Source organism: Pogona vitticeps, chromosome 2, assembly GCF_051106095.1.
Source record: "Pogona vitticeps strain Pit_001003342236 chromosome 2, PviZW2.1, whole genome shotgun sequence".
In the NCBI taxonomy this organism is placed as follows: Eukaryota; Metazoa; Chordata; class Lepidosauria; order Squamata; family Agamidae; genus Pogona; species Pogona vitticeps.
Window position 1 is genome coordinate 108923685 of NC_135784.1, and position 17959 is coordinate 108941643.

Sequence of the window (17959 nt, forward strand, 5' to 3'; positions counted from 1 at the left end):
TGGAGCGATTTCCCTGCAATAATTCTCCATACAGAGATCTTTTGGAATCCGACCATCAGCCATTCTCACAACATGCCCAAGCCAACATAGATGTCACTGTTTCAGTAATGTATACATGCTAAACATTCCAGCTCGTTCTAGGACTACTCTATTTGGAACTTTGTCCTGCCAGGTGATACCAAAAATGCATCGGGAAGAATGCATATGGAACGTGTTCAGCTTCTTCTCCTGCTGTGCACAAAGGGTACAGGACTCACTCCAGTACAGAGTGTTCTCAGGACACAGGCTCTATACACACTATACACTGGATCTTGCTATATGCCGTCAGCTTTTTGCCAAATGTACATATGGCGGTGTTATAAATAGTATTCTTGAAATATTCCCATCATTCAGGTGCATTTGCACCAGCCGGGCTTGGAAGAGTTTCCTCAAGCGCTTGGGCAAATTCCTCCACTTTTCTCTGATTGCAAGTCTTGATGATGTCAATACGTGGTCTTCCTTCCTTTTTTGTGTGACACAATCTCTTTATTCACAGTTTTACTCTGTTACACACCAGGGAGTGATCAGTATTGCAATCAGCACCCTTATAACTGTGTGTGATCATAATACTAGGAAGGTTAGAGTGTCTAGTGAGGATCAAATCGAGCTGATGCCAATGCTTTGATCTTGGATGTCTCCAAGAGACTCTGTGTCAAAATTTCATATTAACGTTTTGCTGACACAAAGACCATAAAAACAATAAAACTCCAACAAGTGTTGCCATTTTCATTCATCTTCCCAATGCCAAAACAGCCTAGACAAGTGGGCCAAAAATTGTGATTGGCACCAGCTATAGTGTTAAAGTCTCCAAGAATGAACAGCAGCTCTCTCTCTGGGATTTTTTTAATAGTAGTTACCAGATCGTCATAGAATTTGTCTTTCACTCCTGCTGTAGATGACACTGTGTGTGCATATGCACTAATAAGGGTGACCAGTCCTGCTGATGAATGGAGCTGCAAAGACAGGATTCTTTCACTCCTCGCAGTAGGTGGAATAATGGATCTCAGCAGAGTATTTTGAACCGCAAAACGAACATCATATTCTCTGGTCTCATTTGGTTTTCCCTGCCAAAAGAATGAGAAATTCTTTTCTTTGACAGATCCCAAGTCTGGCAATCTCATCTCTTGCAGGGCAATAATGTCCATCTGCAGCCTACGCAGTTCCATGTTGATGACATCTGCCCTGCACATGTCGTCTATTTCCTACAAGTCGTCAGAAAAGCCAGGGGTCATTGTCTGAACATTCCAGGTGCCCAACTTTAGGGCAGAAGTTTTCTTATGATTGTTGCATGGAGCAGGGTTATCGATCTGCTTGTTGGCTTTCACCCTAAACCCTATGCACCCAGTGAGGTTAACAGACCATGGCGAGGCAGCACCTTACTGGCTAGGGGCTGCCCAGATTAAGGTGGGGGGTAGCGACCTAGTGATGTGCATATCCCAATGAAGCAGGATGCCAAAATATTTAAAATATTCTCCTTAAAAAGAACTCAAGCAGCTTTAAAAGCAGTATACAAATACTTTGAAAGAAGCAGATACCACTCTGAAAGATGGCTAACACAAGCAATATCAAAAACGCCATTAAAGCAGTAACACATAATTAGGGGATGAGTTTTAAAAATGAATCATGATATTCGTATGAAATTGTTGATTCGTTGAATATTCGTCCATATTTGTTGATTCCAGCGACCCCAACGAACATGAAGGGAGGAATATTTACCCATTTTTATTCATCCCCGCTGGCAGAGAGGGAAGAAGAGGCTACTGGGCCACCTGGCCTTCCTTCTCTCCCTCTCAGCCTGCTGAAGAGCTGATCCAATCTGCCCTGTCTGCCCCCAAAGGGACGCCACTGCTGCCAATGGCTTGCGGTGGAAGAGGACAAGGTCAGGTGGTGACAGGCAGCAGGAAATGGGCCCGGGGGGGGGGGCAGGTCGTCTCAGCTTTGCCTGAGGAAATGATTCGTGTTTCATTAATCAAACATGGGGATATTGGCGGTCTGTTCCCATCCCTAATGACAATCCACCTAAAAGTCACACTCGGGCAGCCAGTCAAGAAGGGAAAGCCTGCCTGAAGAGAAAGGTCAGCCAAGACGGGTCTCCAGTGGCAGGGAGTTCTAGAGTCTAAAGGAGCAGCCACAGAGAAGGTCCTCCTCTCCCACTTCCCACACCAAATATGCACCTGCAAGGATGATGGGGCCAAGAGAAATGTCTCTCCTGATGACAGTCTTCACACCTGAGCAGGCTGCTCCTAAAGGGAGATGTGGTCCTGAAGATCGCTTGGACCCAAGCCTTTTGGGATCAAATCTGGCTGCTGCATTTAGTTTCAGGACTGTTTCCAAAGGCAAACCCCGTGCACATTGAGCGCATTACAGCCACTCAGCCGGGATGTCCAGGAAGGAGCTGAGCTGGTGCACAAGCTTGAACGGGGCGGTGAAGGCACTCCTGGCCACCGCGTGGACCTGGGCACACCCAGGAAGCCGAGGCAACCCCATCCCTTCACCTGCCATCTCCCACACCCACACACCATCAAAGGGGGAGAATGTTCCTAAAGGCCTCTTAAGCCACCTAGAGTGGTCTTATAGGCCAGATGGGCGGGGTATAAATCAAATAAATAAATACAGTAAATAAATTTGAAAAGCACAAATATAAGATGTTCCCTGACGATCAGAAGGGAGGAATCCTGACATATATCACTAGGCAACATGTTCCATAGCGTTGTGGCCACCACTGACAAGGCCTAGTTCCTGGTGGTAGTTTTCTGGGTCCCTCTAGGGGTGACCACCAGCAACTGCAAAGCCTGGATGGATGAATATCCTAGATGGAGAATCTTAAGGAGAGACATTCTGACAGGTAACAAAGACCCAAACCATTAAGGGTCTTAATAAGTTAGTACCAGCACAGAATCTGGCACGGAAGAAAACAGGAAGCCAGTGCAAGTATGCCAGAATTGGGGAGAAGTGGTTGTATCTCAGCACTCCCAATACTAACCTAGCCACCACATTTTGCACCGCTTGAAGCTTCAGTGTCACTTTAAAAGGCGGCCCCACATAGAGAACACTAAAGTAGTCAATCCTACACATTAGCAACTCGTAGCCCAGTATTGTTAAGGATTCTCTCTGTCCAGAAAAGGTCACAAATGGAATGGATCCAGACTATCAGTATTTTTCCTTAAAAAAGAGTATTAGCAACAGGTCTGTAATTATTTACATCCTCAGCCACTAAAATGGATTTTTTTTTCAGAATGGCCCATTCAACTGTTACCTCCCTGGAAGATTCAAAAGCCATGAGGGGCATGGGTTCAACAGAGAGGAAGAGACTTTGCAGCGTGCAAGCGCCTTTCCCACATCATCAGGTGTTAGACTGAAACTAATCCAATAAAACTGGACAAGACAGTGCATTGGACATCTGAACACAATCTACTGCATTCGTTGAGGTCCCAATGAATAGCCTCAAAAGTGAGCTGCAAATTGGTTAGCAGTGGTTAGAGATGAGCATGACTTAATGCCTCCGTGGAGCACCACAGGTGCCACATATTCCTTCCTTTCACAAACCCCTCAAGCTGGCTAGCCGACTCACACATTATTGAGCACCACCAGAGTCCTCCTGTGGTGGAGGGCCAGTGTGAGCAGCAGCTCGGGTTACCCTACCCCACCTCCTCCAGCAGCTAGGAGGGGGTGGGAACACACAGCACCAGTGGTGCCATGCAGGGACCTTTGTATGAAGGGGCATGACTTGAGTCGTGTCTGTCTCTAGCAGTGGTAGTATCAGACTGAGGACTATTAGACTGTCCCACATTCGTAACATTCTGGACCACTCAGTAGAGTGCTGATTGCTGATGAGAAGCCTCACTTATGAGGGTGGTGCAGTAAGCTTTCTTGGCCAATTACATAGCATTGCAATATTTGCTTGACAGTTTCCTTACTCAGCTAGGTTCCCATCCAGGGGAGCTTTCCTCCTGTTGCTCTCTGGCCTTCTCCTCAGTGGTTTCTGGCTAATACCTCACTCGTAAACTGGGGTGAAGAATAAGCGGTGGAACCAAGACGGTGTTTGGGAGCAATCATGTCAACTGCCTGAGAAACCAAAGACCACTTGGTGACCTGGGTTTCAACAGGACTGCCAACCACATCAATTGGAAACCCACTCTCTCTCTCTCACACACACACACACACAAGCCTCCTGGAACCCAACTGGGTCCTGTAGTCTCTGAGGATGGACGATCCTAATGGGTCCAACCTCCCTGCAAATCCACACTTTAGCAAATAACAAATTTAAAAAAAAATGTTTAAGAGGCTATAGCTGTGTTTTCAATGCAACTGTCAGCTCCAAATCAAACTTAATGTTAGAAACAGATTTCCAACCTTTAGTTGGGACTAACATGGCTCATCAACATGCTACTGGTTAAACAACACATTACTGGGACACGGTGTGATTCCCCTTTGAAAGCTCAGTAGTAGTCCACAAGGCAATTTGGTTATTGTAAGCACCTAAGGACAGGCATCTCTTTTTATACTTACTTACTTACTTACTTACTTACTTACTTACTTACTTACTTACTTACTTACTTACTTACTTACTTACTTACTTACTTACTTACTTACTTACTTACTTATTTATTTTGTTTGTTTGTTTGTTTGTTTGTTTATTCATTAGGCAAGTATACCACCACATGAGTGCAAAAGCACCGCTCTGAGTAATTTGGAATCAACTAAAATAATAAATGTAAAATACAATACCCATGGAATCAGGATACAAGCCTATGAGGTACTTTTGTTCTTCTAATCCATGGTCCACTCTCTTGAGCTATCAGTCAGTGTTGACGTTGACACCAAACCACTCAAGAAATGAAAATTGTCATTGTGTGTCTACTTCCCTAACTCATCAATCAATGTTAAAGTGTACACTGAACTAGTCATGAAGTTACCATTATAATGGGTTCAAAAGGGTTAGGGAAATTAGTAGCAGTTGACAACCAGTTGCTAAGATGGCTGGGGCATGTATCTCTGTTCCCACAAATTCAAGTAAATAACCCAGAAACATGAGCCATTTACAGCCAAAGGAAGAATACCAAGTTCAACTGTATCAGCCTTGGCTTTTGTCTGGTATAACAACTCATCTTTGTCTGCTTCTGATTTCTCTTATCAATCGGGCTGTAAGTGGCCCTTTGAACATACATTATTATAAAGATCGGGCGCTTGTCTTTAAAGACATTGTGTGACAACAAACTTCCTTGTAGGAAGTGGAGATCAATGGCACTGTAATATCAAGAGTTCTTCTGCAAGAAAAAAAATCTCTTTATCAGGACAACTAGCTAACAGTTTCAGCAGGCACAATACAAAAGGCTCGATTTCATTAATATGTTATACAGTACAGTCCAATTAATGGCCACTGCTTCCACTGAGCAGATGAAGTAAGGTCTATCTCGCAAACCCAGATTCCTGGACACAAGAAACAAACAGGCTGGTTAGTGGGGGGAAAACAAAAACACCAGAATATATGGCTTGAGAAAGTGTAGATTAACACACACCCCAACAAGAATGGAATGGCATTGTTTTTAACTGAGTGATTGCTTATCTCACCAGCTCTGGTACCAACAGCAACAAAATCCTGTTGAGAAAACTTTTGCTATGTTGCTTCCACTACATGTATGCAACCCGCAGCCTCGAAGTTATCTGCAGCTTTCAAGTCAGAGATGTAGCTGTGTCAACACCCAAGGCATAGGACTGCCATTATCTGTGTTTTATTCTTGCCTTCATTTGAAATGTTTCACTGACTTATCTTTAGCACAAATCCTTAAGGATAGAATGTAGTAAGAACTCTCAATATAAAGATACCTGTTTGATACTGCTTCTGAATTTCCTTATTTAATATCTGTGGGGAAAATACAGTCAGGAATCACTGCCAGAATGACCAGTGTTCATTCACTGAATAATTACTATTAATGAGTCGTAGAACTTCAGAGCTGGAAGGACTCTATGGGTCAGTCCCAATCTCGGATGCATCTGCTTTTCCAATGATGATCTCATAAGTACCTTTTTGTGAGTTTGGGAAACTTGAAATGCATGATGACTGAGCCTCCTGACAGCATACAATACTGCAGTTTTCAATTCAGCTGTTTTTCTCTCAAGAGCTGTGCCATATTTCAGCTTCTGCTTGCATGACTTCCTGTACAGCTTTAATCAAATATACACAATGGGAACAGACAGATGTTGGGACCTTCTGCACATATCACACTTACTCCCTTCAAACTCTACCTGTTGGGGGGGGGGAAGAGGAGGAGTTCTGAACACTTTGGATTTTTTAAATTCCTGCTTTGACTTGAAATAGTCTCTTTTCCTATTTCTGTAAAAGAACAAATTCCTCTGAACCAACATTCTTCATGGGAATTTAATTAAATGAATATGGATTCTTAACTGTTTCCAATTCACATGCTGCAGCTTTCCTTTCTGAAAAGTCAGAAGAATGGTAATTTTAGTGAAGGAAAACCAAAATAACTAAGAACCTAAAACACATTCTAGACCTAGGTTTAAATCCACATGTATTTCAATGTGATATATAGTCAGGAGAAAATTAAAAGCAAGAGCATTCCTCTCCCACTTTTTTCCTCTTTTTTCCTTTTACCACAAATATTCCTATAGCTATACATCTAGTTAATGCTAAACCCATGATGATGAATAATAACATCAGAAGACTGTCTAACACACAGTTGTAGTACAACATGCTACTACACGATCTCACAAGACAGTTCTTTTGTTATGCTCTGAGCTACTCCTTTCATTCTGTATGTGAATGGGCTGAGGCTGAACCCGGACAAGACGGAGGTTCTGAGGGTGGGTGCCCCCACTGTTGGTGGTCTGGGTGACTCATTTGGGGGAGGTGACCCTGGCCGCAAAGAATGGGGTCCGCAGTCTGGGGATCCATCTGGACCTGGCGCTCATGATGGAAACACAAGTGGTGTCGGTGGTCTGCACCGCCTTCTACCACCTTTGGCGGATAGCCTGGCTGCGACCCTATCTCGATGTGGGGGCACTCATTACCTTGGTGCATGCGCTCGTAATCTCAAGATTAGATCACTGTAACGTGCTCTACATGGCCTAATGCGGAAACTCAAAATGGTGCAGAATGTGGCGGCCAGACTCCTTACCGGAGTGAGAAAATTCCAACATATTTCTCCTATTCTGGCCACGCTGCACTGGCTGCCCATTCGGTTCTGCATTGACTTCAAAGTATTAATGCTGACTTATAAAGCCCTAAACGGTTTAGGACCTCGATATTTGGCGGAACGTCTACTCCCACCAAGGTCTACCCGTATCACCCGCACAAGTCAGAAGGTGAGGCTGAGGAGCCTGACGCTGAGAGAAGCCCGTAAGGAAAGAACTAGAAACCGGGCCTTCTCGGCGGTGGCTCCTTGCCTCTGGAACAATCTCCCTCCGATGATTCATGTGGCCCCTTCGCTGGGTACCTTCAAAAACCAACTAAAAACATGGATGTTTGTGCAGGCCTTCCCTCCAGTTAACTCTTGATTATTTTCTTTTTTCTTTCTTGTTGCCATCTTGAATAATTTAATAATTTACTAGTCTATATTACTAGTCTATAATTTAATAATTTACTAGTCTATATTACTAGTCTATTATTTTTATGCTTATTTGTATGTTTTATCTGTATATCTGGAAGCTGCCTAGAGTGGTCCTAGGACCAGATGGGCGGGGTACAAATTAAATAAATAAATAAAAATGTGTTGCCCAGTTACAGTAAACACTTCCAATATGGCATAAACATCAACCTGTTTAACAAATAAGGGCAGATTCAGTAGGTAAGATTGCATTTTGTACTTCAGAAAAACAAGGTTTATTTTAGGACTAAAAAGGTGGTAGATGAAGAGGAGTACAAACGAGCTCTGTTTCAATGACCTGATTGTTGCTCATCGACATTTCTGAACTGAACTGGAAACCTTAAGATGCTCCTATGTGCGTTCTTGGAAATATGAATAGAAACCCTTTCAGGTCTTTCTACTGAGGTAAGGTGAAGCTCAGGGACTGAACAATCAAGATAATACACAAATCGCGACCCTTCCTGCCACCCAAAGAGGATGAACAACTACACAGGGTCAGACAGTTTACAATATGTAGATCCAGAATTTAGTTCCGAAGTCATGCTTCACTGGAACAGACAAGCTTGTTGACCGGATGCAAGTTTTTTCATAAACGCATATAGATATGAGTGCTACATGTGACTTCCTGAGTCATGTGTCATAAAGAATCTATCAATATTAATCACATTCATCTGATGAACCAGTGAACTAATAATCACCTGTCACCTTTCAGGGCTGCTGTTACACTTTTTGTTCTGTTTTGTTTTTGCATAATGTTTGTATAACTCTCTGTGGGTATCTCAATAGCATAACAGGTCATGTGACCAGACAAGCAACTCAACAAACAACAAAGCTACATCCCTTCCTAATTAGACGAGGCAAATATTACATGAACACCAATAGCATCCTGGTTTTCCATTGGTATTTAAAGTTTTCCATTGGTATTTTACTGATAAATACTAAATTCATTCTAACCACTAAAACAAGGTTAACTGACACTTTAATGGCAGACAAAAAGGAACTGGACACATGCAGTTAAGTCGGTCAAGTTACTGTCAAAATGTTATGCAGAAGATTCCAGAACTGCATAAGTGCAGAGATCCCATAGATGTGAATCATACAGACCATAGCTGGCTCAAGATTGACTCAGCCTTCCATCTTTCCGAGGTCGGTAAAATGAGTACCCAGCTTGCTGGGGGGGCAATGTGTAGCCTGTATAATTAAAATTGTAAACCGCCCGGAGAGTGCTTGTAGCGCTATGGGGCGGTATATAAGTCCAATAAATAAATAAATAAATAAATAAATAAATAAATAAATAAATAAATAAATAAATAAATAAATAAATAAATAAATAAATAAATAAATATAACTTCACATTTTTTCTGGATTTTCTTATTCATTTTAGTACATTTATAGGCCACCCATTTAACAGAATTCTGACATGGCTCACATCAACAATATCAGAAAAGAAGGAGAAACAGTAGAAGAGAAAAAAGATAAAATTGGCTACATTTTCAAGACAGAACATGCGTATCTAAGCATCAGAAATAGTAAAATGACATACAGATTAAAAACTGTGTATGGAACTTGCAGAAAGGCCTAGGTAAGTTCAAATGTCTTCACCTTGCACAAAAAAGACATCATGTTCAGCACCAGGCAAATCTTGCCAGGGAGAGCAATCCCTATCTGTGACACCACAATCAAAACGGCTTTTTCTTTCAGTCAACATCTACCTAACTGCTGAAAATAGGAAGGATTTTGAAAACAGTAAAGATGACATGGGTAAAGAAAACATTACATACTACATTATATAACCTCCTTACTGTGTAGCTGCAGTACATTAGGAAAGTTAACTAGAAGCAAGTCTTGACACAAAACACAGATATCATTAAATAAAATCACCTTAAGCATGACACAAATTTAACACATTGAGTGAGTACCCCAGGCTCCCTAAGTTGTCCTTGAAACTGGAAAATAATATTCCTCTTGTGCTGCTTTTATTCATACATTCTTTCACGCTACAGTTTTTAGTGCTACTCCAGCACTGATTTTTCTGCAGCAACATTTATCTCAACCCAAACCCATCCCAGAAGCCTCTAGAGCTGGTAATCAAACCTTTTGCTGTCTGTAATTGTAGCATGTTGACTGTTTACATAACCACTGTCTTGGTTTAAAAACAATGAAGGATCCTCAAATTTCAACAAGAAGGCTTGGAGCTTACTGGCTAAAGCAGTTTATTTTATGAAACTTGTTGAAAGGAGCAGAGGACCACAAAGTCAGGTGAAGCCCATTCTTCTATGGATGTCTTAGCTGCAGCAGCAGGCACAGCTTGCAAAAGCGCATGAAAACAGGTGGTAACATGAGTGGTAACAATTGATGGCCTTTCCACCACCAGACATTCAGGGATAGATTCCATTGTCCTGTATGATTTAGCAGCTCTTGGCTCCCCAAAATAAAGCATTTTAACAATATCTCATTGTGCGATACTTAAAAAATGAACAAAGATGAAAATTAACATATTTAGTGGGTACACCACGTCTATTTCTTTCCAAAGATAGACACAAAGGAACATGCACTTCCAAAAGAACTGAATTGTTACTGTACATTGAATGATATACAATTTTTACTCTTTGTACCAGATTCTTTCTCCATTTCTTCCCATGATGATGTTCTACTTCTTTCCAATGACAAAACCAAAGAGCATAAAATTTCTCCTTTTCCATACCATACACTCCAAGCCCACAGAGGTTGTACGAAAAGGAGAGAGAGAAAGATGTGGGATGCAATTTCTTTTTTTAAAGTAGGAACATCTTTTGTCATTGAGTCTGTACATTATACTTGGCTGCGAATGATGATACAGTAGTTATACAGTATGCCTGTATATTCTTGATCTATCAGACATGTGGAAGAGGAGAAAGAGACTGGCTTCTGCACAAATAAACACTTTCTCTTTGAGCACAGCTGAAGGGGAAGAGGAAAGCCAAGTCCCAGTAAACTGGGTACAACTTGCCTCCTTCCCTGCTCATTACTCCTGGAGTATTAAATCAAGAAAGCTACACTAGCAGAGAAGCCCACTACAGTATATGGATTCTCCTCCTCTCAACACCAGGCCCAGAACAGTGCCCTTAGCCAACGATAGCAGGGAGAATTAAAGAGTGACTGGAAATAGTGCTTTCAAACCTACAAACACTGCCACTAGCTAAAGAGATCCACAGGAGTATGATCTAGACCAGTGGTTCTTAACGTGGGCGATAATGCCCCCCAGTGGGCGATTTCATTTTTCAGGGGGGCGGTAGAACAAAAAGGGGCGGCAGGGGGGCGTTGGAGCAGAAGGGGGCGGTAGGGGGGGTGCTGGAGCAAGCCAAACCTGTGAAGATGGCTGCAGCCTTTTTACAGTGTGCATGAATATATATTTTCCTCCAATTTTAATTTAGTTTCAGACTTTCTGTCTTGAAATTTTTAGTTCCTGCATTTGTTTTTATGCCCTTTTTATATTTCTTTTTGCGTCTTAAAATTCACTTGCAACTAAATCATTAAATGTTACTTTTTGGGGGGCATTTCATTTTCTTGGAATTTAATTTTGTTTTCAGGGGTCATTGGATTTAACTGTCTTAAATAAATAAATAAATAAATAAATAAATAAATAAATAAATAAAGAAAGAAAGAAAGAAAGACAGACAGACAGACAGACAGACAGACAGACAGACAGACAGACAGACAGATATCATCACCGTGGGGAGGGGGGCAATGATAACTTCCTCAATGGCTCAAGGGGGCGTTTCTTTCAAAAAAGTTAAGAACCACTGATCTAGACATTGAAAACCACCCCTGGGAACTTTAACCACCTCAGGTCCTTTCAATGAGAAAGGGCAAAATATTTAAATAAATACTGAATCAATAAATGGCATCATTAGGCACTTATTAGTGGCTATTACCACTGCAATACAGTATATAACCCACTGAAGAGAAGCTTCTTCATTAACTGGGTGAAGACCTTTCATTCAGATACTTTTCAGCATTTAATTTAGAGGCAAAATTAGAGTGTACATCAAATCACACAGAAATACCTAGTATGAAGTATAGTCAAGTCTATATGAACAAATCTAAAAATTATTTGAATATTGCATTTTCAGTAAAACCTTCTCTCTTGATTCAACAAGAACAGACCCACTGAAATCAACAGGACATATGCAGTCCCAATCACAGTGATGGGTTTACTCTAGTTGAGATTAAAAATGAGTTAACCCTAAATAATCTGACGTTGGGCCTATGTCTTTTATTCTTCCTTTCATGGATATTCCCAGCATGAGAAATTAGATACATCAAATGCTCTTGCACTAAAATAAGAAATTAAATCTTCCATTTTAAATGGACTTTGGATTGCTTGATAAATGGCTTCATTTATGAAATAAAAACTAGATATAGCCCACTGATACACATTCATACCCACAGATACTTGGGAAGACATTATACAAATACAGTATACACTTAAACTTCTGCAGAGAGCAGGGGAGGGGGAATAAATGTTTTACAGTATTTAACTGGCCTCACCTTTGGGTCAATTTGGATTTACAGAAAACAATATACATTATGCTGACTTAACACATTCTGTTTTCATATAAACAGTAGTAACTATAGCAAAATCAAATCCACACTTCAACAGATGCATGTAGCTGTACAAAAACCTCTTACTTTGATGGAAGCTTTATTCAGCTGCCATTGGCTTCTGCTGAAGAGTAGGAACATTTTCTCTCATAAACCAGATCATCCCTCCACCTAATCCTGCAACAAAGTTGTAATTTGCAATTGCAGCAAAGGCATTATATATAGCCAGCTGTCATGGAAAAGACTACTCAACACATGAATTAAGTAGAAAAATCAGAATTAGTATTTGCTGAAGGGACAAATATTTGCTCAATTTTCAAATATAGAAAAACAAAAACGGAATTGATTTCTGACTAAAAGTATAAAGGGAAAACGTGGAATTTATAAGCTGTGCCTTATCACTATAACTCAATTGTGAATATTCAGACTTCTGGTGTAATTTCTTCTAAATGTTGTTTGCAGTACAAACCAATACAATATTAACTCAAAAAGTGAGACCTATGGTGAGGATATGGTAGTGTAAATTTATTTATTTATTTATTTGATTTATACCCAGCAAAACTGTAAATGGGTTCCTCTCTAGACACTCTCATCAGACTTTTTCCTCCCACATGAGTAGGAACTCTGCTTTGAGAAGCTTCCCAACAATCCAGAACAAATGTATTGTGAGTATCCAAGGGCTTAATATTTGAGGTATAAAAAGCAATGCACTATTGATGACTCAAAATTCTGTACCCATTTTAAAATTCTAGAACAGATTTTCCTTATTCTTTCTGCTCACTAGAGAGAATTCTTAAAGAAATGACTTTCTTCGCACATTCTTTGTACAGTGTATTAATTGTGGGATGAAATGCCAGCTGAATAGGAATAAAATCTCCAATGACTTCTACTCTTTATCTAGCTCAGGTAAAGTGACAGAAATCCAAAACATATGCTGAAAGCCAGCAACATGTTCGTTGGGAGCCACTTGATCTACTAGCACTGTGGGTAAATGAATCACCAGATCACAATGGAGGTATTTTAACTGTTCATAATAGGGCTTAATTGCACATAAAATATCACATTTGCAGTTGTTGGAAGAACAAACGCCGATCTCCTTTGGATTGTTTGCAAGCTGTGTCCTCAATTGGAAGAGTGTGTTGTCAGTTATTCATACTCATATAGAAACTTTACCAGAACAATGAAATATGTTGTACTTGGGAGCTGCCTTTGGAGAGTGTTCAGAAACTTGAAATTTGAAATGGTGGCTAAACTGCTGAAGGGACTTGGCTACTTCTTATGCTTTGCCACTAATTAAAAGCCAATGTTACCTGAAAATATGTTTTCAAGCATATTTCAAATAGCAAAGTATTAAACGCTAAACTGGGACAAGCAACTGTGACCTTTGAGGTGTTGTTGGGCCACCCCCATGATATCTCATAATTGGCTCCACTGTTAAGGATTCATGGGAGTTGTAGTCCAACAAAAACTGGAGGGCCACACTTGTTCATGTCTGTCCTAAACCAAGAATGAGGAACACATGGCCCTACAGACCACCTCAGACTGCTGTTACCATCAGCCCTACTGAGTGCAATCATTGGTAAGTGATAACAGCAGTTGCAGTCCAGTGTCTAAAGGACTACACATTCTCCACCTCTGCCCTAAAGTAGTTTGGAGCTGAACTACCTGATAAAGTGATTTCTCCCATATATCCATGCCCATCTATTAAATCTAGAAATCAAACTCCTTTAAGCCCCACCTTTAAAGGACAGATTATTATTCTGGCTATTACAGTGAGGGTCTTTTTCATGATAACTCTATAATTGTGGAACTCTTTCCCTAGGTGAGAGGATGTGGTGGCGCTGCAAGGTCAGAAAACAAGCAGTCGTAAGATCGAATCCACGCAACAGAGTGAGCTCCCGTCGCTTGTCCCAGCTCCTGCCAACCCAGCAGTTTGAAAGCATGTAAATGCGAGTGGATAGGTACCACCACAGTGGGAAGGTAACAATGTTCCGTGTCTAGTCGCGCTGGCCACGTGACCACGGAAACTGTCTACGGACAAACACTGGCTCTACGGCTTGGAGACGGGGATGAGCACCGCCCCCTAGAGTTGGACACGACTAGACTAAATGTCAGGAACCTATAGTTTTACCTTTTACCTTCCCTAGGTAAATTACATTATACCTGCCCTGTCCATATGGACTTTTAATATTATGTGAGCATACTCCCACTGTAACTGTTACATTGGGGAGGTTTTTTTGGGGCTTGTTGCTCCTAAGATGACTTGTTTACTGTATCTATCTTATTTTCATTTCACCAAGCTCCCACCTCTGTTCAGGAGATAAGGCAGGATTTAAATAAGAGCTGTACCACTTGACATATTTAAAGGAGGAGTACAGCTTCCATGTTCCTTAGTTATGAGTGATGTTCAGTCCTTGAACCAATGTAAACACCCATTCATTAAATACAATGCTAAATATGACATATGGCCCACAACCTGGAAAGGGATCATAGTGTGGCCGTGGTCCTATTGCTCCATTCAAGTCCCAGTTGGGACTGGTTCTCCCTGTACCTGTTATTCAGTCAAGCAAAAACAAGCACCCAATGATGATCAAGGAGAGCCACCACAGTGTAAGAGTTTGAGTTCTGCACTTAGGGTTTAAATTACCTATGAGCCATGAAGCTCGTGTGAACTTTAGCTGGTCACTATCTCTCTCCCTCTCTCACTAATGAATCTCATGGGTGTTCGGATAACATTGGGAAAAAGGGACCTATGAGTTCTTTGGAGGACAGCCAGGATTAAGTGTAATCTGCACAGGAAGTTGAAATTGTGAATCAACATTAAACCACACTCTCCTGGCAAAAATCAGCACAAGGTATTTATCTGAAAGGCAGGAGAATATTAATAGAGCAATGGGTTGAAGTAAAACTATTTTTCTGCAATCCCTTTCTCTGTACAACTCTGAAGACCAAGCCACCAAAGCTGGAAGTTGGGAGTAGAACACAGCACAGTTCTTCGCTACAAACTCGGGATAGAAAAAAAAATCTGCCCTAGCAATCCTAAATCAATGCAGAATGGTTCTACTTCAGAAAAGAAAAGAAAAAACCACCAGTTTGTTTCTGTGCTCTACTTAAGAAGCTCCTTTTTTAACCAAAGTTTTTATAGGGATTACATGGGTGTCTGTTCCTGTGCATGACAAGAAGGATCTGTGTGGCTCCAGTTCCATCCAGAAGGCTAGGATACTTCTCCAGCCTGAAGCATCAGACCGTTATTTGCATCTAGCTGAAATAAAGTCAAGCATTTCAGTGCAAAATGAGTCTCACTCCAATATAACAATTATACTGAAGCAAAGTGGCAACAGACATATGAGCTTAACCTGCTAATAGCACTGATTTCAGTGCACGAACTGTGAACCCTGTTGTGAACACCTTCAACATATATTATTTTAAAATGCATTATAAAAATATTGAAATAGGACTTGGAGGTCCTTGGATATCAAAAAGAATATTTTGATTACTGGATGGACAGCTTCTAACACTGATTTTATGATGTAGTATTTAAGCTGTTTTTATTTTACTTACATAAGTTTGCAAGATTCTGAAATTTAGGCCACTGAATTTAGTTCAAAGCTCCTTTTCCTTATGGAATGACATACTCTGGCATTAAGCTGACTTCATTTTCTAATGATGTGCTTGTTTGACCACTCTTGGAATTGCAACAGAGAGCTTTTATGTTAATAAATTTAAAACGCTGACATGCAGATTGTGAAGCAGGGCCTGACGGCAACGAAGAGCCCTCTTTCTTTTGAAAAGAAACAGAAGTTGTACACTCTTCTTCGGGTTAACCACAACCTCCATGAGCAAGTATAGAAACACAGTATTATTCTGGCGGGCAATAGGCAGCAGATTTATTCACAATGACGATGGAAAATAATTAGAATAGGGCCACATGACTTATACAATGAAGTTGTAGACCTGGCTAAATTGATTTTGGTCACTGCTGCTTCTCAGAACAGTCAGCTGTAATTTCTCGTGTGAACGAATTACTACTACTAGACTCTGAGGGTTAGCCACTCACGAGGATCCTTCTGCACCCTCCTAAGTCTTAAAAAGAAGATACCTCACGTATACCTAAGTTAAGTTTATTCTTCACGAAAGAAAATGGGGTCACTCGGTCAAAATCACTCCCCCCGTCTTCTCTCTCTCTCTCTCTCTCTCTCTCTCTCTCTCTCTCTCTCACACACACACACACACACACACACACACCACACACACACACACACACACACACACACACACAGACAGACAGACAGACAGACAAAGTAACCGCCGTTTTAACAGTCATCGCCCATCACCGCGGCAGCTTTGGAACAGGCCCGCAGCAACGTGAGCGAGGCCAAGCGGCAGTTTCATTTTAACTTTTCGGCTACAATGAACACTTTGCCGGTCTGGGAGGGCAATATCTTTTCAAAAGATGCTGCTCCCGAACCGGCCAAACGACTGCGAGAGCAGATCGCTTCGCAAAAGGGGGGAAAGAGGCGGGGAAAAGAAGAAGCTGAGACTCACAACACACAAGAGAGACCAGCGCGCATACACACACACACGCACTCGAAACCTTATGAGCCTTGTGATGATGATTAAGCTTGCGATTGTAGCACACACACACATACGTACATCCTTAGGAGTCAAGCCCTCCCTCCAGGAAAACGGGGCTTCACTTCCAAGGGGAGCCGGCGCAGAGAACAGCCCTGCATCCCCTTCCAAAGCAGGTCACACGAGTGTCCCTCACCGGCTTCTTTCGACATCTTGGTCCCTCCTCCCCATCATCCCCCCCCCCCATTTATCCGCATCCGAAATCATCCCCCCCCCCCCAAATCCCTGATCTCTCGCCCGGCAACCGGCGAGGGAGGCTTGGCACTTTGGAGGTAGTTTCCTCGCCTCCTCTCCCGCCGCCCCCGTCCTCCCTTTTTACCTTGCCATCCTCGTGGCCGAGGTTTTGGAGCCGCTCTTTGCCCGAAGGGGCCCGGATTTCGACGACGCCCAGCGGGGCTTCCTCCGGAGGAGGAGCGGCCGCGGGCGGTTGCAGAGGCTCCTGCTGCCGGGACGGGGCGCGGCGAGCTCCGCGCTGCCCCACACTGAGCGCCCCGAAGTCCAGCGTCTTGCTCTCGAAGGCGCCCTCGACGCTGCAGAACATCCCGCCATACTTCTGGCGGGGCACTTGGTCGGCGGTGCCCGGGCGGGCCAGGTAGACGGGGAGCTCTTCGTCCGCCGGCTCCCCCCGCTCCCGGCCTCGCCGCCCGCTGCCTGAGGCCATGGCTGCTCCGGCTGCTGCTCCGGCTCCTCCTCCTCCTCTTGTTGCTGCCCCGCCGCCGCCGCCGCCGTCGGTAGGCAGGCAAGGCACCGCTGAGCAACTCTCGGGAGCCGGCGGGGGCAAGTCAAGCCCTTCCGTCTGTCTGCGATGGAGGCGATGAGGGGGAGGCTCCCAGAGCGCTGTAACCGGCTCCTCTGCCGCCGCCGCCGCCCCTCAGGTCAGGCGCGGAGTGACTGACTAGCTAGGCGAGAGAGAGAGAGAAAAAGAGCGAGAGCGAGGGAGAGAAAGAAAGAGCCTCTGGCGGGAGGGAGGGAGAGGGAGAGAGGAAGGTAGTAGGGCCGCCTGGCCGGCCACGAGGGCTTTTCACACGAGCGCCGACCCTCGCGAGTGCCCGAGCGCTCGAGGAGAGAAGGAAGCGGCGGCGGCAGCGGCGGCCGCTCCT

At 42.9% G+C, this 17959-nt stretch overlaps 1 protein-coding gene across 1 annotated transcript in view; it reads right to left on the bottom strand.

The window, feature by feature from the left end:
- Positions 1 to 17689, bottom strand: part of DPYSL3 (dihydropyrimidinase like 3) — a 76101-nt gene extending 58412 nt beyond the window's left edge. Inside the window, exon 1 of the mRNA XM_020806617.3 lies at positions 17179 to 17689. Within this exon, the coding sequence (XP_020662276.1) occupies positions 17179 to 17520 (342 nt within the window). The 5' untranslated portion in view covers positions 17521 to 17689. The remainder of the gene's footprint in view (positions 1 to 17178) is intronic.
- Between the last annotated feature and the right edge of the window lie 270 nt (positions 17690 to 17959).